A 21919-nucleotide genomic window follows, 5' to 3' on the forward strand; every position below is an offset into this window, starting at 1 on the left:
ATTCCAAACAAGCTGGAGGAGTCCCTCTTTGAGCCAGTGCCTGAGGGAGAGAGAAATGGAAATTGTCTTGGTTCCCAAGCAGGGAAAGCATGTGGCAATGAAGACATCACACTGCATTTTGCTTCCATTGTGGAATGATACTTATTTTTGTAAAAATGGCCCCTAGACACAACCAGCCGCTTCCTCTGGTATATCAGCAGAGAAAAGTGCTGTGTCCTGTTGGTGGAGGAAAAGTCGCTGTGTACATCAGTCTCCAGCAAGGCACCTTGCTGAGTAATTTTCAAGGGTAGGTTGCGGCATATGTGATTGCTGCATGGCCCTCAGACTTAAACCTAACCCTGGCATAATAAGCAATGTCACTGGACACTCAGCCATCAAAAACCCAGGTCGGGCAGCGGTGAGGGGTAGAAGTCGGGCGCCAAATCCTACACTGAACCCCCTACAAAATCCATCATTGGACTTTCCTTTGTTTTCCTTCTTTGTAAGCCCAAAAGTATCAACCTGATCAGAATAAGAAGCATCTTTAGAGGAAGAATCTCTGATGCACATGAAAATGCTTAAAATCTATTGGGGAAAAAAAAGAACTTCAAGCCAACAGAGAGAGAGAGAGAATATGTAACAAAATGCTAACGAGGTTCGGAAAAGGGTGATAGATTTTTGAGGCTTATCTATGTTTTCTTACTTTCCCACAATATGTTCTAAGCATATTACCCAAGTAATAAAAAATGGAAGTTTTCTTAAGAACTTTCAGAAGGCATTTGAGTGCTAAAAATCTTGTTTTGGAAGACTATGTTAAACACATATGGAAACATTCATGATGTTTTGGCAAGCAAAAAGCAGGACACAACACAATATGAACAATATGTACAGATTGATTCTTTTTTATTTTTTAAGTCACATTTTACATATTTTAATTTGTTGGTATTTCTCAGTATTAAAATACCAATGATTTTTGTTTTCTTATTAATGCTTCTCTGTTTTCTAAATTTTCTCCAATAAACATTTATTATTTTTATAATTAGAAAAAAAGATTTTTTTACAACAGAACTCTAGGATAATAAACTTGTGTTTTAAGTCCAAAAAAATGTGATTTTAAAAGTACAAATAAGCGTGACTCTGGAAGACAAAGTAGGGTGCCAGAGAATTGGGGTTGAATCCCATTCAGATCCTCAGTTGCCTTGTACATAAGGCAAAAAACCAAAACCAAACCCCTTGCTATCGAGTCGATTCTAACTCATTGCAACCCTACAGGACAGAGTAGAACTGCCCCATAGGGTTTCCAAGGAGTGTCTGGTGGATTCGAACCACTGATCTTCTTGTTAGCAGCTGAGCTCTTAACCACTATGCCACCACGCCTCCATAGATAAGGCAAGAGTAACAATGTTATAAGCTTAGAGAACTAATCGAGATAGTATATATAAAGTGGTGAGCATTTAATAATACTATCATTATTATCATTAGCTCAAGGAGCCCCTCTGGCACAAATGGTTGAGCACTTGGCTGACGGATCAAACCCACCTAGCAGCTCTGAAGGAGAAAGACTTCACAATCTGTTTCCGTAAAGATTACAGCCAAGAAAACCATATGGAACAGTTCTACCCTGTCACATGGAGTCACAATGAGTTGGCATCGACTTGATAGTACCCAGCAACAACAACATTACTTAGCCATTTGATGATTCTATAGGGGGTGTCTGTGCTCTGAAATAGTTTTCTGAGCACCTATCCAGAGCAAAAATCCCTCTCTAGCATCCCCCACTCACCTGGCCTCACCTTGCACTTCTCCAGTGCCAGGGAGCCACCTTCTTCTTGAAGCTTCCCTTCACACTACTGACCTAACTCTACCAATCTGTGGCTATCATTCTATCAAGCAGCAGCCCTGACTTGGGGTCCAAAGACATAAGTCCAAGCCCTGGTTCTGTGCTTTGGGGACTTGGGGACTGTGTGGACTTGGACAAGTCACTCTCCTTCTCTGGGCTTGGGAGCCTCATTGTGAGGTATCTTGGAGAATCTTCCACCCTAGAATTTCCTCGTGTCCTTGACCTGTAAGGTATATTCTTATTACTCAAAACCAAGCCAGTTGCTATTGAGTCAATTCTGACTCATGGCAACCACATGTGTTACAGAATAGAACTGCACTTCATAGGGCTTTGGAAGGAGATCTCCAGGCCTTTCTTCCAAGGCACCTCTGGGTAGACTCAAACCTCTAGCCTTCCTGTTAGTAATCAAGAGCTTAACCGTTTGTGCCACTCAGGGTCTCTGCTCTTATTACTTAAAAGGTTGGATATAGCCTCCGATGAAGGTTTGTTCGGACACTGGGTGGGAAATGACCATGCATGTGCAAGGTGTAAGTTTCAGGAAACTATCTAGTCTGTTTCATCTTGGCATTAGCCCTCAGAAGGCCAATGGCTGCCTCTGACATGATGCACTGAGAGAACACTGCATCACTCTGTAGCATCCCAGGCCAACATGCATCAGCTGAACCCAATCCTGAGGAAACAACAGACAAACTCAAACTGAGGGACATTCCACAAAATAACTGGCCTGGACTCTTCAAAAATGTCACTGTCATGAAAGACTAAGGGGCTGTTCAACAGTAAAGAAAATCAAACAAACATGACCACTTGTAATGAATTGAATTGTGTTCCCCAAAAATGTGTGTCACCTTGGTTAGACCACGTGTGGTTGTCCTCCATTTTGTGATTTTCCTATGTGTTGTGGATCATAATCTCTGCCTGTGGTTAAAAGGATCAGGGTGGGATTGTAACACCACCCTTGCCCAGGTCTCATCCCTGATCCAGTGTAAGGAGAGTTTCCCTGTGATGTGGCCTGCACCACCTTTTAACTCTCAAGAGATGAAAGGGAAGCAAGCAGAGAGTTGGGGGCCTCATACCACCAAGAAAGCACCAGGAGTAGAGCACGTCCTTTGGGCCTGGGGTCACTGCACCTGAGAAGCTCCTTGACCATGGGAAGATTGAGGACGAGGACCTTCCTCCAGAGCCAACAGAGAAAGAAAGCCTTCCCCTGGAGCTGATGCCCTGAATTTGGACTTGTAACCTGCTAGACTGTGAGAAAATTAATTTCTCTTTGTTAAAGCCATCCACTTGGGGTACTTCTGTTATGGCAGCACTAGATGACTAAGACACCACTGAACACAGCATGGGATCTGGGGATCTTCTTTTGCTATAAAGGACTTCATTGGAGTAGCTGGTGAAATCTGAATAAGGTCTGAAGTTAAAAAAAAAAACGGTATTTTATCACCGTTGATTTCCTGATTTTTATAATTGCACAGTGGCTACATCAGAAAACTCCTTTGCTTTTAGGATAAATCCACTGAAGCATTCAGGTGAAAAGGGGAATCACGTCTGCAATTTAGTTTCAAACAGTTCAGAAAATCTGTGAGGTGTGTATCTGTGTGTTTAGAGAGAGAGAAGGTAAAAGATAAAAGTGATAAAACGTTAATATTTGGGAAAACTGAATGAAGAGTATATGGGGATTATTTGCAGCTTTTCTGGAAGTCTCAAGTTTTGTAAAAAAAAAAGTGCAGGGAAGAAAAAAAAAAAGCAGACAGGAGAAGGCGGAAAAAGAGAAGGAGGAGAAGGAAGACAAGGAGGAGGAGGGTCAGCATCCAGGGTCCTACCTCTTGGTCATTAGAAGTGGTCACAATTTTAGCCACTTTTGTTTACAGAACACACACAAAGTGCCCGATGATCTTTTTTGACCCCACAGCTACCCCATTAGGAGCTGTCACTCTTCCCATTTTGCAGAGAAGGAACTTGAGGACCAGACACAGGACATGACTTGCCCTAGTCACACGGCCTGTACATGGCCAAGCTGGAGTGTGAATTTGAGTCTGTCTGACCCCCCACTCCCCACAATCATCACCATCTTCATTGCAACAGGGTCACAAAGTTACTCACATCTCAGACTATCCAAAGAAAATGTAGCTTCTTCCTTCCTTCTGAAACAACTGAAGAGGAGAGGGTCAGGGTGCAGGACTAAATTTAGTTCAATCAGCTTAAAGCTTGGTCCAATTCAATAAAGCAAGTACTCTCTTGAGGTTTCTTGTGTTTGGAGGGACGCAGTCTCTGGTATAATTGCTCAGTCTTTCAGATCCCTCCTTTCCCTACTCCTCCAAATATGGCAGCTGGGGTAAGGCTGAGGAGTTTTTAGGGTCTGGTGCTGATGGACACCTGCTGGGGTCTGGGTGACTTGGGCCTACCACTGGAGGTGTCCTTTGGCTTCCAGGCTATGGCCATTGCTAGTAAACAGCTCAGGTGTCTCTCTGACTCACTGAGGCCTAGTGGTGATACTAGGCTAAGGCCACCTCACTTCATCTCTCGGGTGGCTCTGTTGACCTCTCTGGGGTTCTTACCTGTCCTCTTTCTAGGCTCCAGGCCAGGGCTTCAAACCAGTTCTTCCCAGTTCAGTCATGGCCGAGGAAGCAAAACTAGAACAGATCCGAACTTTCAAAATTTGGGTGAACCAGAACAGTAACTGAAACGGGAGAAATTACAGCTTGAAGCCTTGTTGGAAACTTAATCTCCCTCTTGGAAAACAAGGGCAATGTACCTGTTACATAGCAACCAAATCTCTTGCCCTACTGATTTTGAGCAGAGTCAGAAACAGTGGTGCCCTGCTCAAAGATGACAGCCAACCAGGCCGCTCTGATTCTGTGTCTTGCTCTCCATAGTCCTTCCAATAATCGGATCTCATGCCTTAGGCTCCTAAAAGGGCCCACTATGCCTATTCTGAGTCTCCCATTCTAGGGCTTCCACGTGTAATTTTTCCTGTTTCTGGTTATCTTAAAAATTCAGGTCTGTACCAGTTTTCCTGCATTGGCCACGACTGAACCAGTTCAAACCGGTTCTTAGCCCTCCTCCAGACCACCAAGCTCACCTTGCTCCCAGCACAGTGGGCCCTAAAACAGGCCCAATGGCTCTCAGCTCAACATCCAGACCAGATAGGAATTGAGGGAGGTTCAGGAGCAGGACTAATATTCAGGTGGAACATTTTGTTATGAAAATAATTCAACGCTTCTATCATGGTTGGCAAAAACCTGCTGCCCAAGTCCCTGGGGGACCCCCCTCCTTTACTCCAGCTGCCTCTGGCCTACCCCCAGGTCCTTCTCATACCAGGAACTAAAGGGTTAACACCTGCCCAGGCAGGTAGACTCCAAGACCCTGCTCCAGCCACATCATCAGCACCCCTTCTGATGTGACATACATACTTTGAATGTCTTATAGCCTGATTGTGAAGGTTCACCTCTCTTACCTGGACTGAGGCCAGGTCCACCCTGAACAGCTATCATCCACGAAAGACTCAAAGAGCGGTGGGCAAGAGCCCTTCTGCCCTTGGCTTTCCACTTAACTTATCCAATGTGCCTCCTCCTTTCTGGGCTCAATCTCAGGGAGGAGATGAGCAGACACTGAGGGTCTGCCCAACTCCCTTGTTCCCAAGCTCAAGCCTGCTATAAAACTCTGGAAAACTAAACACTTTCTTTCTAAACCTTCCTTACATCTAGGAATAGTCATGTGACACAGTTCTGGCCAATGAGATGTAAGCAGGAGTTGGCTAAGGGGAGTTGCAGGGAAAGTTTTTGTTTTCCTGGTAAAGGGAGAAACATAGGTGGTACCACACTTCCCTCCCTTCCTGCTTTAAACAAGGACATGAGCCTGAAGTTTTGATAGCTATATTGTGACTCCGAGGGAAAGGCCAAGAGGATCCCAGAGATGCTTGCCCTGCCTACCTCCAGATAATGCCCTGCAAGTCCAGCTTCCTGTTATTTTCAGCTAACCACAATCCTGAGAGAGGGTAACCTAGAAAGCATGTTTGCCTGCCTCCTCCCTCCTTGGCACCATCTCTTCTCTCTGCCTTCTTGTCCCCACAATGCCTTGGGCCTGGATGAGGTGGACTTTTTCTCTATCTCCCCTTCCTATTTATATGAAAATTTTACTTTTATAAGATGTCATGGTCCTGTTCACCTAGGTAGACTCTTGAAATGCTAAAATAGGAGATAAAGGAACACAGAAAATCCCTTTCACTCCCAAGAGGGCTTTGCCTTTCAAGCCAAATGTCTTGCTGCAACATCTCATTCTGAATGCCAGGGGCTTATTATTAACTCTGCCTTTCTTTTTTGCATTCCTTCTGTCATGTCCTAATTCCCTAAAATTATAATTATCCTCATTTTATGGATGAGGAGGTTGAGGAGACTTATGGAGGCTAAGTAACTTTTCTGAAGGTGGGCAGAAGAAAGTGATGTAGCCAGGACTGGAACCATTTACAATGGTCATTAGTACCCACTGTCCCCAAGCACCTCACCCTCCTTTACCCACTCAAGTGTCTACTTCCTCACCCAGGGCTCCTCCTCCTCTGGGGGTGGTGGAGGCAGCAAGAAGAGACAGCCAGGCAGCATACGTTTTATTGGAAAGCTAGGGAGCCAGTCCGAGAACCAGCTACGAATATTCACCCTTGGGGCGCGGTGGAGGCTTGAGCGTGTAGGGGAGACAGCACAGGGAAGCATCTGGACACAGGTGCATGTAGGCTTCTTGCCGGGTACAGTAATTTCGGCAGGCCCCTTGGCCCTTCCAGCACCGTTTGAATTCACTTCTCCCTGTGCAGAAGACCATAGGTTAGACAACTGGTCACAGGTTTGACCACAGATCAAGGGTTAGGTCACAGGTCACAGATTAGATCACTGGTCACAAGTTAGCTCTCTGGTCTTTTGTTCAACCATAGGACATAGAGCAACCCATGGGTGGCAGATTAGACCAATGGTCACAGGTTTGAGCACTGATCAAGGGTTAGGCCACAGGTCACAAGTTAGACCATTGATCACCAGCTGTATAAAGATTTATACTAGTTGTGTAAAGATTTCTAGGCTGTAATCTTTACAAAAAGCAGACTGCCACATCTTTTCTTCCAAAGAACAGCTGGTGAATTTGAACCACTGAACTTTTTGATTAGCAACCAAGTGCTTTAACCATGGCACCACCAGGGCTTCTCCTAGACCACTGAAAAAAAAAAAAAACCAAACCCATGGCCATCGAGTCTATTCTGACTCAATGCAACTGTATAAGACAGAGTAGAACTGCCCCATAGGGTTTCCAAGGAGTAGCTGGTGGATTCGAACTGCCAACCTTTTAGGGTAGCAGCCAAATGCTTAACCACTGGGCCACCAGGTACAAATTGGTACTAGGTACAAATTAGACCACACATCTCACTCCAGGTTAGCTTACAGGACACAGATTAGACCGCTGGTTATAAGCTAAATCCTTGTCCAGGTTAACCCAAACACCAGGCACACTCTAAGTGCTTTTCATAGCAACACTTTACAATTACGTTGTTGTTGTTGTGTGCCCTTAAGTTGGTTCCGACTCATAACAACTCTGTCTTATTACAACACTTGCTTTACAAGTAAGGAAACTGAGGTATACAGAGGTTAACAACCTTGCCCAAGGTCACAGCCATTAAGGAGCAGAGCTAGGATTCAAACCCAGACAGTCTAGCTCCAGAATTTACACTTGTAACCATTACACAAACTGCCTTTCACACATACCAAAAAAAAAAAAAAAGACCAAACCCATTGCTGTCAAGTCAATTCCTAATCCTAGTGACCCTGTAGGACAGAGACCAAACCCATTGCTGTCAAGTCAATTCCTGTTCCTAGTGACAATGTAGGACAGAGTAGAGCTGCCCTACAGGGCTTCCAAGGATCAGCTGGTAGATTCAAACTGCCAACAGTTTGGTTAGCAGCCATAGCTCTTAACCACTTAGAGACCTGCTTAATGTGAAGGCTTAGTGAAGGAATTTCCAACCATGAGCCATGGAAAAGGTAAGAGTTTGGGAATCAGGTTCTGTACCCTCTCCAAGGATCTTTGGTCACAGCATGGAGCGGGGCCACTCTTTCATTTATTCACTAAACAAACATGGGACACAATGATCAAGATGCTGTGGTGCATGACCTCAAAGAGCTTCCAGCCAGCAAGGAAGGCAGTTAAAAATCAAGCAAATAAATAAGTAGCATTTGTGGTAAGTACCCTGAAAGAAACGAACAGGGTGCTGTGGTGGCCAATTAAAGTGGGGTGTGGAGAAGCGATGAGAGACTAGTACCACTTAGACAGGCGTGTCTGCTACGATGACGTTTCCAGACAGAAGGCCTCAGTCAAGCAGAGGCCCTACTTGAAGAACTAGGATTGAGTGTGAAGGTGGAGGGGAAAGGCTTCCCTGCCTCTCCCTGGTTTAAAAGAGATCCCATGGTCTAATCCGGCGGTCTAATCTGTGTCCTGTAGCCTAACCACAGAATCCAAATAATGCCTTGGGCCTATCCACAGGTTTTATTCAGCCATCCAGCCCCTCCTTCCTCTCCACCGCCCATCCTGCCATCATTCCATGGTGGAAAAGCTTCAAATGATAGAGTGCTGACCTGAAAGTCTCTCAAGGCAGAGAATCCACACTCTCAGGAGGGCATGTGGTATGATGGCTAACAGTATGGTTTTGAGCTCAGAGTGCCTCTGATCAAATCCCAGCTCTGTCGTGTACCAGCTGAGTGACCTTGGCTTCAGATTGCTCACCTAGAAGACTCAGCACTTATAGGGGAGTCAACTATTTTAGCACAGTGCCTGGCACATAGGAAGTGCTCAATAGGTGGAATCTGAGATGATCAGATTGGCAGTTTAGACAGTTGGAGCCACCAGGGTCCACTCTCATTATACAGGTAAAAGAAGGAAGAAGCTTGCTCAGCCTCTCTTAGCCAGTAAGTGGTGGGTCTGGAACCAGACACCAAGACCCTGACTCCCAACGGGGGCACTTCCTGTAATAACTACTCTTTTTCTACATCTATTGATATGATCATACAATTGTTCTTCTTTAACCTGCTAATACAATGAGTTACATTAATTGAATGATCCTTGTGAATCTGGGATAAATCCACTTGGTCGTGGTCTATAATTCTTTTTATACATTGTTGGATTCGATTTGCTGATATTTTGTTGAGGATTTTGGCATCTACATTCACGAGGGATATTGGTCTGTAATTTTCCTTCCTAGTATTATCTTTGTGTGGTTTCAGTATTAGGATAACGCTGGTCTCCTCGAATGAGATGGGAAGCAGTCCCTCAATCTTCTATTATTCTGGAAGAGTATAATAACTGCTTTTAACACAGCATCACATTTGAACTTCCCAACAATCTCGAGATACTGCTATTTTCTCCTGTGGGGTCTGCTCTCCCCTCCTCATATCTTTGACCTCATCCCCACCCTTGTCTCCCCACCCTGCCCCCTCCCCTTTCCTCCTTGTGCTGCCCACTCCAGGCACACTGGGCTTCTTGCTGCTCCTCATACACGCCTAGCATCTTCCTGCCTCAGACCTAGCTGCCCCCTCTGCCTGGAACAATTGTCCCTTGAATATCCTCACTGTATTCTGATCTCTGCTCCAATTCACCTTATATAAAATGATAAGACATCTGGGGTCTACTTCAAAGTAATTCCCTGGAGGGGAGGGGGAAGGCAGTGAATAATGAAACAGGGTTGATTCAAGTTGATAGTTGTTGAGATTGGGGGTTCTTTATATACTACTTTCTATTTTTATTTGTGTTTGAAAGTTCTAAAAGAAAAAGGTTTCTTTTAAAAACTTACCTCTCTACATTAGCCTCTATTTTTGCATAGGTTTAAATTTTTCCATAATAAAGTTTTAAAAAACTCCCCTTGTTCATTATATTATTCTCTCTATTTTCATGTATATTTGAAATTTTCCAAACTAAAAAAGTTTAAAAAATCACTTTTTCAAAGCCTTCCTTGACCACACCCATCAGCACTCTCATTACCGCCCCCCATCCACCCACCACTTTAACCCCTGGCCCTGCGTTTACTCTTTTTAGCACTTATCACCACCTTACAGATGATATGTTTATCTGCTGATTTTGTGTTTCCACCATCCAAAATGTCAGCTCCACGAAAGGGCTTTGTTTTCTCCCACTGCTGGACGTCTAGCAATTGTAACAGTACCTGGCACATAGTTAATATTTCTCAAATGGATTATTTGCTGACTAAATCCCATTTTACAGATTAGGAAACAGAGGCTCAGACTGATTGAGCCACTTGGTCTAAGCCACCCAGCAAGTCAGTGGCAGGGCCAGAGCTTAAACACTAGTCTAGGCCCCTCAGCCCTCTGGAACCTAACAGCCTATTCATCATTACTACACACACACATTCACACAGGTGATGTTACCTGGCGGCACATGACCCAGGACCAGGAGAGCCACAATGAACAGAAGCAGCTGTGTCATGGCCACAGAGCTCCAGGGGAGGCCACTGGGAAGAACACAGGAGACAGCAGCCCAGCCTTCTGAGCCTTTCTGCCTGCCGCCCAAACTTTATTGGGCTGCAGATCAAGGCAGGGCTGTGGGCAGCAGACATAAGTGGAAGTCTGAGACTGTGTGGTCCCAAAGCCGCGGCTGGATCTCAGCCAGCTTGTGAAGGACTTGTCAGCCACACCCCTGGGGAGGTTGAGGAGCTCTGAAGCCAGGGACAGAATTTTCTGAGGCAATTCCTGGGGTCAGAAACTGGACGTCTTCTTCACCCGAGAGAGTGAGAAAAGCTTTAGCTTCAGAAAGATCTAGTCCAATCTCAGCATCTCTTCCAAATTGCTGTGAGACCTTGGATGAGTCACTTAATCTCTCTGAGCCCCAGGCTGTCATCTATGAAATGAAGGCCAAAACTCTCCCATGCAAAGCTCAATAAATGGAGGTTTCCCTTCCCAGTGTCAAAAGCCAAGACCAGACGCAATAACCCATTCAAACAAGCATGTATTCAGGTCTACTCTGAAAAGGAGATAGTAGGGGTTTAAGTGAAATACTATAGTTTTCAAAGTGTGCTCCCAGATAAGCAGCATCAGCAACGCCTGGATCTTGTTAGAAATGCAAATTCTCAAGCCCCACCCCAAATCTACTGATTCAGAAGCTCTGAGAGTGGGTCCCAGCAAGGTGTGTTTTAATATGCCCTCCAGGGGGTTCCAATGCATTGCTAAAGTCTGAAGGCCACTGAGATAATACATGTACAGAGTTCAGAACAGTGTCTAAGACACAGGCATCTGAGTTGCATCGGGAAAGATGAGTGGGGGAGAGAGCGTTCCTGGGAGAAGGATCAGAATGTGCCTGGAAGAGTGGGGCATGGCCAGAGCAAGGGGTCTGCTGGGAGGAGAGGTTGAAATTGAAATGAATCTGCAGAGGACAGAAGAGCCAGAGCGTGAATACCAAGTATGGACTTCGGGATTGTAGACAAATGAAACTTGTAACCTATTCAGATTTGGATTTTAAATAAAGAAACTGAAACGCAAAGAGGGGAAGTGACTTGCCCAAAGCCACACAGGAACTGAGCTGTAGAGCTGGGACTCTAAGCCAAGTCACCTAGATCCTGGACAATGAACAGTGCTGCTCTGCTCACAGTCCATCTTGCAGGTGGGACAGGGAAGCTCAGAGAGTGGGGCCAGGGGCAGAAGCCAGGCATGAGGAGTTTAGGTGTTTGCCCAGGACCCTGCGGAGGCTGAGCCAGTTTGCCAGGCTGCTGTGGGTATTGTTCCGAGTTAGACACCTGAACCTCCTCAGCCATGACAATGAACCCCATCCAGAGGTACAGCCTGGTCTCCAAGGGTTCCACACATAGCCTAAAGCAAGCCCTCACCTCCCACTCAAAAAGCCTGGATGCTGGCCCCATGGTGGCCAACATCACCAGGTCCCTACAGCCCACTTCAGACAGAGATCACAGTGTCTCTTTCCTCCTCCCACATCCCTGGGAAGATCAGGAGCCACGGACCATGATGGAAAGGGACAGCTGACTAGCAGGCAAAGACCTGGGCCCCGGGCCGGCGAAACCTCAGTCTGCTCATCCTCTTAGCGCTGTGTGAAGATTAAACGAGCTATCAGTCCAGGCAAAGTGCTCACAACCACGCCAGGCACAGGGCAAGTGCTCGGCAAACATTCATTCCTCAGAGAGGAGACGGCGGTGGTCTCCCGGGGCACAGGAAAGCCCCGCAGCGTAACTGGTGCTTACCTTTGGGAGGGTATTTGGTGAATGAATGAACAAATGATGCCAGAATAAGATATTCAGAATTCTTCGGTGCAAACTTCCTGGGCTCCCTCCTCCCGCAAGCCACTTCCCAAAATTAATCTCCCACCCAGAGCAGAATTTCTCAAAGTAGGTCCACCAACTACCCGCATCAGAATCACGTGGGACACTTGTTTAAGACGGGTTCCTGAATACCGGGCTCCAGCACTGCTAAATCCGCCTCTTGAGAGTGTGACTTGAGAATCTGAACATTCAACAAGCCGCTCTTGTGGTTACTGTGAGGGTTAAAGATGGTGGGGACCCACCGATGGAGTGGATAGGTGTGGGTGCAGAGGGGGGTCGAGACTCAAGAATCCTGACCCCCATCCTTCCTTCTTCTCTCGCACCCCCCACCCCGGGACTGGACTTGAGGCAGGTCAACTGAGCTAAGCTCACTAAGAAAAGTCAGCGCGCGACCGAGGCCTTGGGGCGGGTACCCCGGGGCTGTCCTAATGGGTGGGGCTGGATGGGCTGGGTGGGTGGCTCCTCCCCCGGCCAGAGCGGCGGGGCAGGACAAGCCCGACCGGCTGTGCGTTGAGGCGGGTGGTACAGCCTGGAGCAACCCGCAGCGGAGGTGGCCCGGACCCTGAACCCCTCCCCACCTCCAGGTAAAGCCCCGCGCAACCCGCCGCTGAGTTAGTCGAGTTGGAGCGGAGTTATCCAGGCGCCTGCACGAGGGCGCTGCCGCGCAGTCAGGAGCAAAGGGGGCCCCGAACCCTCTCCCCGGGATTGAAGGTCCTCGGACCTGGGGCCGGGAAGGTTTAGTAGTCTCGGACAAGGAACGCCCGCGATCGGGGGAGCTCACATCCAGGACCCTCGGGCTGGGAAAGATCGGACCCAAACTCCAGGAATGGCAATTTTTTTCCCTGGCCCTACGGGCTTCCTACCTCCCCACCAGGACCCTGTCCTGTCACCAAACCTGGGGCCCGACCCTCTCGCAGCCCCCGCCCCCGACAGCAGCTGGAGGCCGGCTAGCCAACCGCTCCTGAATTTTTCACGCAGGAGGCGGGCCGGCCATGCTGTTCCCATGGCACCAAGACTCTAAAGTTACAGCCAAAGGAACCCCCAGGCCCTTCTCCCTCTGGGGCACCAACCCACTTTGCCCTGCCTCCTCCTCAGTCCGTGTGGGATTCGGCAGCAGAAGTGAGCCACCCACCCATCCTCCACCCCCAACACTCACCATCTACCCTCTCGACCCTCCCCTGGTGGGGAAGAGATCGCTGGTGAAGGGCGGACGGGGGCAATTCGGGACACTAGCGCCTTTCAGCTGGACTGGGGGCACTTGCCAGTCCTGGGCTTCATGAACAAGAGGGAGAGCCCTGTGTACACCGTGTGTGTGTGTGTGTGTGTGTGCGTGTGTGTGTGTGTGCGTGTGTGTGTGTGTGTGTGTGTGTGTGACCTCAGTGCTGCCTTTCTGCCTGCGTGTCATCCCGGGGTGGGTCATCCCCAAGGCACAGAAAATGACCTCTGAGTGTACACGCATGTGTATCTTCACAACTTGCGCACTCACCCCATCCCAGGTTTTCCCTGGGCCTGAAACCAGAAAACTCCACCCCAAGGAGCAGAGGTGCCCTCTTCTCCCATTTGAAGAGGGACTCTGGAGGAAGCCGTCCCAGAAGCTCACCAGAACCCTACAGGGGAAGGGGCTCAGGCACCTGGCTCATTTGTTGCTCCTTCTTGCTCACAAAGGAAAGAAGGAAGAAAGGAAAGAAAGAGCAAAGCACCACCCCCCAGGATGACACTGAACACCCAGCAGGAAGCAAAGACCCCCTTGCGTCGTCGAGCCAGCACTCCGCTGCCCCTCTCCCCCCGGGGCCACCGGCCTGGCCTCCTGTGCACAGAGCTCTCAACCGAATCCCCGCATGCCCGGTTGGGCCAATCAGCCTCCCTCAACCCTCCTGCTCGGACCCCATCACCTGCTCCTAATGACTGGTCCTCTGAATCCAGCGACTCTGAAGGCTCCTGGGAGGCCCTCTATCGCGTGGTGCTGCTTGGAGATCCTGGTGTAGGGAAGACCAGCCTGGCCAGCCTCTTTGCAGGGAAGCAAGAGCGGGACCTCCATGAACAGCTGGGAGGTACAGACCCTGTGGGCTGGGCTGTGGTGTGGCCAAAGGAGTGAAAGACCTGTCACCAGGGCATAGGGCTGCCAAGAACAGCTGTACAAGTTATGCACTGATCAACTCCAAGGGCCATCATTCACATAGATTATGAAGTGAGTGGTGCTCCCAAGAGTTGCACAGGGCACAATCTGCGCTATGGTCTAGGGGAGGGAAAGTCCTGGAATAGTGAGCAAGGATTTTGCCAATTTCTTGTGGATAACAGGCGTATGATTCATTTCCATGTCATAAAGGGAGCAATACTGAGTTCCATGAATCTCTAAAGTGTCAAGAAATGATGGGCTTCTGCCCAGCTCAGGAACTCCCAGCCCCAGCTCCCAGTCCCATAGACACCATCCATGGCCACCACAGCTGGCAGCAAAACTAAGATCCTGCCCCAGTGGAAGCTCCAAAACCCCAAGTTCTGGGCCCTGGGTTCCCTTATTCCCAAGAAAGGCAGTGAGCTGAGAGAGTGACAGGGTCTGGGGACCTGACTCGGGAAAGGAAGGTGGGCCCCTGCAGGGCTGGCTGAGAGGACATCAGGTGGGTGGAGAGGGGAGTAGTTAAGAGCAGAGAGAAGGTGGAGACACTCCAACCATGCCCTTTCTCCAGCCTTGACCCTCCTGAGAGTGAGAACACATGAAAGGTGTGCACATGTACACCTGTACGTGTTACAGAGAGGGAGACTGAGGCCCGGAGAGGGTAATATGATCTGCCTAAAGCCCACAGTCAGGGACAGAGCAGGACTAAGAGAATTGCCAGCCTAACTTTAACCCCACCACCCCACACTTACTCAACCAAGCCAGCGAAAGCTTCCTAAGTACCGACTATGTGCGAGGCACTGTGCTAGCAGCTGGGGATATATGGGCTCCTGGTAGAGCTTCCTACCAGGCAGGGGAGCTTCCTCCCCTGGCCTCCTCCCTGAAATCTGGCTCTTCCCTCACTTGCAGAAGATGTATACAAGAGGACCCTCACAGTGGATGGGGAGGACACCACACTGGTGGTCGTGGACACCTGGGAGGCTGAGAAACTGGTATGGCACAAGGGGAGTCAAGGTACTGTGCCTAGTACCTGACCTATCCCCTCCTGGGATGCCACAGACCAGGGATGGGGTGGGGGCCATCCCCAGTACCCCCAAAACCCACAGCCCCTAAGCAGCTTTCCAGCCAAGGAGAGAAGAACTTCATGACTTTGACCCCCTTTTCTAACTCTGCTGGTTCCTTCCCTGTGGCCTTACCAGGATGTGCTTCTTCCCCTCCTTACTGACCCCTCCTCCCACCTGACCCACCCACTTTGTACAGAGGAAGGAACACTAGATTTGGCACCCAAATGCCTGAGGTTGAACCCCTTTCTTTTTCTTACCAGTTTTGTGACTTTGTCCAATTGACTTACCCGCTCTGGGTTTCAGTTTTCTCATCTCATAAATGGGGTCGATTATTCCTGCCTTCCTCATCAGGTGGTTTTACAAAGTTCTCGTGCAATTGCACACAGGTGGTCAGTTTGGAGCATGAAAAAATGCTGAACAGAGGGGGAGAATTGTAGTAATGATAATTGTTATTAATCATAACTAGAGAGCTGGTAAAAGAGGAAACCAAAGGTTACCTTGTCCTTCCTTAGCCCCTTGCGGAGCAGGAAGAGAGTAGCAGCCAGGGAGATGCCCCTATTAGGCTCCTTTTCCTTTCTTTTCTTGTTGGGTTTTCTTTTTTCTTGTTATACAGGTAATACATGCTCATTGTAGAACTTTAAGGAGATGCATCTAAGCCAAGAGAAGGATCTAAAATTCACCTGGGATCCCATCTCTCTGAGGGGTAGACCCCCTCTCCTAATGCCCAGGGATGCCTGCCCACAGGGTGTGGCTTAGGAGGGCAGTGTTGGTGATTGACAAGCATGGTTGACAGCTCTAGTGACAGGCACAGAGAAGGGATGAAGGAGCTATGTGGCCAACTCCTTTTAACAAGCATAAAAACAAACCCAGGTCCAGATGAGCATAATAATCATGAAGATGACGATTTTCCCAACAGCAGCTGACATTTAGGAGTACCCTCTTCCTAAGTGTCAGCTCCTGTGCTAAGTGTTGGACATATATACCGACACTCAATCAAAACAAAAACACAATGCATGTTCTGATTCCCAGTCTACTGATAAGAAGACTGAAGCTTAAACCAAAAACCAAACCCACTGCCATTGATTCGATTCCAACTCATGGTGACCCCATGTGTTACAGAGTAGAACTTAGCTCCACAGGGTTTTCTTGGCTGTAATCTTTTTTTTTTTTTTTATTGTGCTTTAAGTTTAGAAATCAACTCAGTCTCTCATACAAAAATTTATATACACCTAGCTATATACTCCTAATCGCTCTCCCTCTAATGAGACAGCCTGCTCCTTCCCTCCACTCTCTCTCATAGTGTCCATTCCACCAGCTTCTAACCCCCTCTGCCCTCTCATCTCCCCTCCAGACAGGAAATGCCAACATAGTCTCAAGTGTCTACTTGATCCGAGAAGCTCATTCTTCACCAGCATCTTTTTCTATCCCATTGTCCAGTCAAATCCCTGTCTGAAGAGTTGGCTTCGGGAATGGTTCCTGTCCTGAGATAACAGAAGGCCTGGGGGCCATGACCGCCGGGGTCCTTCTAGTCTCAGTCAGACCATTAAGTCTGGTCTTTTTATGAGAATTTGGGGTCTGCATCCCACTGCTCTCCTGTTCCCTCAGGGGTTCTCTGTTGTGTTCCCTGTCAGGCCAGTCATCGGTTATAGCCGGGCACCATCTAGTTCTTCTGGTCTCAGGCTGGTGTAGTCTCTGGTTTATGTGGACCTTTCTGTCTCTTGGCCTTGTAATTGGCTGTAATCTTTATTGAAGCAGATCACCAGGCCTTTCTTCCATGGCACTTCTGGGCAGGTTCAAACCACCAACCTTGCCATTAGTGGTCGAGCACAAACCACTTGTGCCACCCAGGGACCTCTAACTGAAGCTCAGAGAGGTTAAATAATGTGTCCAAAGTTCTTAGATAGCAAGTAAGAGTCAAATCCAGGTCTATAAGACCCTAGAGCCTGCCCACGTATGCACTACGACTGCACCACCCTATCCCCATTTGGAGCATCACCCTCAGAACCTTCTGCTGAGGTTTCATTCCTTCACTCATTTGTTCATTCAGAAATACTTGCTAAGCATCTATCATGGGCCAGGACACTGTAGACACAGTGGTGAATAAGGCAGACATGTCCCCAACCCTCATGGAGCCCACAGGCTGGTGAGGGAGGATCTGATTTTTGGATGCAGTTGACAATCCTATGAGGCAGAGTCTAGTGAATAAGGAAAGTGATCAGACCAGGAGTCCCATTTGGAAGACGTGGGAAGAGTACTGGACTAGAAAGCATGAACTTGGACTCGCACCCAGCTTGCTGTATGGCCTTGAGAAAGTTATCTCTTCTTCTCTGGTCTTTGGTTTTCCTACCAGTAAGATGGGGAAGCTGGGCCATACCAATGGCTGTGAAGGTAGTTCCTGAAGAGGGTCTACAACAGTGGCATCCCCATTGGAATAAGCATCCATCCTTCCATCCTAAACCCGATGGAATTCTTTGATATCAGAGAGGCAGAATATGACAGAGTGGGTAGGCCTTTGGCTCATCCATGAGTGCCCTAACCCAGGTGACCACCAGGGGCACCTGGAGAGAATATTAAAAATCAGATTCTCAGACCTTGCCCCAGACGTAATGAATCACAACCTCTCAAAGTAGAGTCTTGGGATCTATAATTTTAATCACAATCCGAAGAGATTCTTACCCACCAATTCATGCATCAGTTGGCTTTTGTGATTCTAACATGCAGAGAATCTTCTATAAATATTTGTAGAACAAATGAAGTAATGGTCTAGACCTACCCTCTCTCTCTTCATATGGGGAAACTGAGCCCCAGAGGGAGTAAGAAACCTGTCCTCAATCAAATTGAGGCCAGAATGAGAACCCATGTCTGTCTGATTGCAGTCCAAGGTTATCTGGCCTATGGATAGATCAGTATGGTTACTGACAACCTACCCTCTTTGATGATGATGTTGACCATGAATCTGATGCTTTCATATTCATTTATCTTATTTGGATATCAGAAAGCTCTTCTGGCTTCTTCTCCCAAAAGCTCTGGCTGTTCCCTTTGTCTGGAATTTCTTCTTTCCTGTTCATCTGGCTCATCTTTAAAGCCTAACTCACAAGTCCACTGTGAAGCTCCCCCACATTCTGCTAGGTTTCCTTCTTCTGGCCTCCCCACTGCACCCTCATGACTCCACCCAGCCACTTGCCTAGCCTCTCTTAATGTGCTTATCATACTTAATGTTACTTATCACATTATAACTCTTCATTTACATGAGGGACAGGGCCTGTGTCATGAAACATTTATAAAGTTGTTACCCAAGGAGTCCAGTCTCAGAGTGTTCTCACTGACAAAAGATTATCAACAAAAGGATATATCAAAATTACTCAAGTTTTTTCCTTGCTGTGGTCAAATAGCTTGAAAAGATCCTACTTCTTAAAATGCCCCTTGCCTCTCACTCCTTCTACTCCCTCTTCTTATACTCCACAGTTACTCCTTCATCTCTCTTCAAAACTCCTCTGAAAAATGCCTCCCCCTGAGATGAGTCTCCTGTCCTACTTCTCTCTCTTTCTCTTTTCTCTTAATTCTGGATTGTGAAGCCCAACAGAATCGTCTGGGAAGGAAGAATTCTCCTCAGAAACCAGACAAAGGAACTGAATAGACAATGCCCAAATCCTCCCTAGCAGGCAGGGGAAGCAAGGGCACAAGTCAATCTCTTGTCTCCAGTACTCAGCCTACAGAAGGAATGAATGAACGAGAGAATGCAGCGAGGCAGTGTCATTAGCCTAATTTTTCAAGCAGAGAAACTAAGGCTCAAAGAGGAGCAGTGGCTTTCCCAAGGTGACACAGAGAATTACGGCAGAATTTGTCCCTCAAAGTGTTCAAAGTATAAACCTCAGTCTCTCCCCCACCCCAGCCCCCACCTTCCCCAGCCAGGGACTAGGCACCCTCTGAGGAGATGGCCTGGGGTCTCCCCTCCACAGGATGAAAGCTGGAGCCAGGAGTTGTGCCTGCAGGTGGGCAGCGCCTACATCATCGTGTACTCCATCGCGGACCGAGGCAGCTTCGAGAGCGCCTCTGAGCTCCGCATTCAGCTGCGACGCACACATCAGGCTGACCACGTGCCCATCATCCTTGTGGGCAACAAAGCAGACCTGGTGCGCTGCCGGGAAGTCTCCGTGGAAGGTGAGCCCTCACCCACCCTCCTCTGTCTTCCTTGAGGCCCCATTGTCACTGCTTCTTGTCCATCTCAGTGCCTGTCTCCTGGACCACTTGGGTAATGACTTTATAAGCATTCTGCATCTGTCGCCTAAGCCTGAGCTAGGCACCATTCCTTTCTCCTCCCTCACCCTGCCGCAATCAGTCCGGAAGCCCTGTCAGATCCACCTCCCTTGATCCCACATCCCACTCCTTCTAGGCCCACAGCTTCTGCCCTACCCTGACACCTCCTCCAGCCTGGGCCAGCCCCCGTACTTCTCTATCCGCACTCAACTGGTCCTCTTCACCAGCTGCCAGGGTTTTCCAAAACCAGATCTGACCTCAGTCACTTCTTTGCTTAAAAAAATCACCTCTGGCTCCCCCATGCCCTTGGTTAGAGACACTTTATCCACCAGACATGATAGGTCCAGTGCTTACAGGCTTTTCAAGGGCTTACATTTGAGACCTACAAAAAACAGTCATGGGCTCCAAAATACAGTGAAAATTTTTAAATTCAAAATCCACAAAGCTTTAATTATCTAAAAAGCATAATGCTGTGTCAGCCAGCAACTGCAAATGAAAACTTTTTTAAAGTTACACATAAATTATATTTAAAGCAGGATGAGAAACATTTTAATATGTTTGATATGATGTCAGGTGGGGCCCGTAAAGATCTTAAAATAGCCCTACCCACAGAGTAACATCTAAACCAACACTTCTCAGATTTAATCAGTTCTCATGTTAGTACAACTCCTTCAACTTGCAAATACGAAAACTGAGGCCCAGAAAGGGGAAGCCATTTCTACAGGGTTACCAGCCAGTAAGCACTAGATCCTAGGGTCCTGCCTCCCAGCCCAGTGGTATTCTGGAGATAGAAGGCCAATGGTTAGTGGGCTATTGTTGTTCTTAGCTGCCATCAAATCGGCCACTGACTCATGGCAACCCCATGTACAACGAGATCAGACCGTCGTGATCCACAGGGTTTTTACTGGCTGATTTTTCAGAAGTAGGTTCCTAGGCCTTTCTTCCCAGTCCCTTTTAGTCTAGAAGCTCCACCGAAGCCTGTTCAGCATTATAGCAACACGCAAGCCTCCGCTGACAGTTGGTGGCTGCACGCTCGGCCAGAAATGGGACCCGGGCATCCCTCATGGAAGGCGAGAATTCTACTACGAACCACCACTGCCCCCCTATTCCTACTGGGTAACCCAGACAAACCCACTGCCGTCGAGTCGATTCCGACTCAGAGCGACCTATAGAACAGAGTAGAACTGCCCCATAGAGTTTCCAAGGAGCGCCTGGTGGATTCAAACTGCCGACCTTTTGGTTAGCAGCCGCAGCACTTAACCACTATGATACCAAGGTCTCCTCCTAGTGGGTAGCCATCCCGGGAAACTGCAACATCATCTCCAGCTTTTGGTAAAATGCAGCTTCCCAGACGTACTGAATCAGAATCCCTGGGAGTGGGCCCAGGAATCTGCCTTTTAACCAGCTTCCCCAGGTAATTCTGAGGCCCAGTAGGTCAGACCCCTTGCCTAGTATTCAAGGCCCTTCCGTATCTGCTGGTCCCAGCCTCCCTGTCTTCCCAGCCTCATTCTGCTGCCACGGAGGTGAACACCCACGCATCCTTCTAGGCCCAGTTCCAGTATCAATCACAAGCCTGTGAACTAACTCCTCAAAGCCGGGTCTAATTTATCTCTGAGCGCCCGGCACCAGCCACAAGGCCTACCTAACACGCACACAAGCACAGGAAAAACCGCTTGAGTCGAGACTGAATACTTCTCTTCCTACCTCTATCTCCGCCTTCCGGCTATGGCTCCGCCCCGCTCACCTGACCCCGCCCACCAGAGGGCCGCGCCTGCGCTGTGGTGTTCGACTGCAAGTTCATCGAGACGTCAGCCACCCTGCAGCACAACGTGGCCGAGCTCTTCGAGGGCGTGGTGCGCCAACTGCGCTTGCGCCGCCGGGGCAGTGCGGCCCGGGAGCCACCAGTGCCCCGACGGCGGGCCAGCCTCGGCCAGCGCGCTCGCCGCTTCCTGGAACGACTGACAGCCCGTAGCGCCCGCCGCCGGGCACTCAAGGCCCGCTCCAAGTCCTGCCACAACCTGGCTGTGCTCTGAGGCCCCCCGTCCTCATGGGCGTAAGGGACACTGGGGTGCATCCTGGACTCCGCAGATGCCTTCAAGGGGCAAAGGCTTGGTTGCGTGGAGTCCTAATCGTGGGCCTGCCAGCTTGCCGCAGCCTCAGGAACTCCTCCAGAGGGGGACGCAATTGGACAGAGTATGGAGCCGAAGCCTCAAGTTGGGCACAGAGTAGGGTTTTTTTCGCAGTGGGTACTTTTTGTAAAAATTTTTCATGTCCTTGGACTTTGGCCAACCCTCAGAAGCCTCCACCATAAACCAGATCAGAGCGTCTCCACCTCCTGCCTTCTTATCCCATCTTCCCTG

The 21919-nt window shown here is 48.6% G+C and overlaps 2 protein-coding genes across 2 annotated transcripts; one reads left to right on the forward strand and one right to left on the reverse strand.

Annotated features, from left to right (window-relative positions):
• Positions 1-6411: 6411 nt before the first annotated feature.
• On the reverse strand, positions 6412-10285 carry DEFB124 (defensin beta 124). The gene is made up of 2 exons (XM_003411491.2): positions 10228-10285; positions 6412-6612 (listed from the first exon to the last, which is right to left on the reverse strand). The coding sequence occupies exons 1-2, from the start codon at positions 10283-10285 to the stop codon at positions 6455-6457; spliced, it is 216 nt and encodes a 71-aa protein (XP_003411539.1). The 3' UTR covers positions 6412-6454.
• Positions 10286-12487: 2202 nt separating this feature from the next.
• On the forward strand, positions 12488-21634 carry REM1 (RRAD and GEM like GTPase 1). The gene is made up of 5 exons (XM_003411633.4): positions 12488-12709; positions 13791-14176; positions 15148-15230; positions 19262-19463; positions 21321-21634. The coding sequence occupies exons 2-5, from the start codon at positions 13837-13839 to the stop codon at positions 21590-21592; spliced, it is 897 nt and encodes a 298-aa protein (XP_003411681.2). The 5' UTR covers positions 12488-12709; positions 13791-13836; the 3' UTR covers positions 21593-21634.
• The last annotated feature ends 285 nt before the right edge of the window (positions 21635-21919 follow it).

Source organism: Loxodonta africana, chromosome 24 (assembly GCF_030014295.1).
Source record: "Loxodonta africana isolate mLoxAfr1 chromosome 24, mLoxAfr1.hap2, whole genome shotgun sequence".
Taxonomy (NCBI): domain Eukaryota; kingdom Metazoa; phylum Chordata; class Mammalia; order Proboscidea; family Elephantidae; genus Loxodonta; species Loxodonta africana.

Excerpts from the sequence above, each read along its gene's own strand:
- DEFB124 (XM_003411491.2), bottom strand. The coding sequence starts at position 10,285 with ATGACACAGCTGCTTCTGTTCATTGTGGCTCTCCTGGTCCTGGGTCAT. Across the intron at positions 6,613-10,227 it reads CCTGGGTCATGTGCCGCCAG|GGAGAAGTGAATTCAAACGG; the intron begins GTAACATCACCT and ends TCTTCTGCACAG.
- REM1 (XM_003411633.4), top strand. The coding sequence starts at position 13,837 with ATGACACTGAACACCCAGCAGGAAGCAAAGACCCCCTTGCGTCGTCGA. Across the intron at positions 14,177-15,147 it reads CCTCCATGAACAGCTGGGAG|AAGATGTATACAAGAGGACC; the intron begins GTACAGACCCTG and ends CCTCACTTGCAG. Across the intron at positions 15,231-19,261 it reads CCTGGGAGGCTGAGAAACTG|GATGAAAGCTGGAGCCAGGA; the intron begins GTATGGCACAAG and ends TCCCCTCCACAG.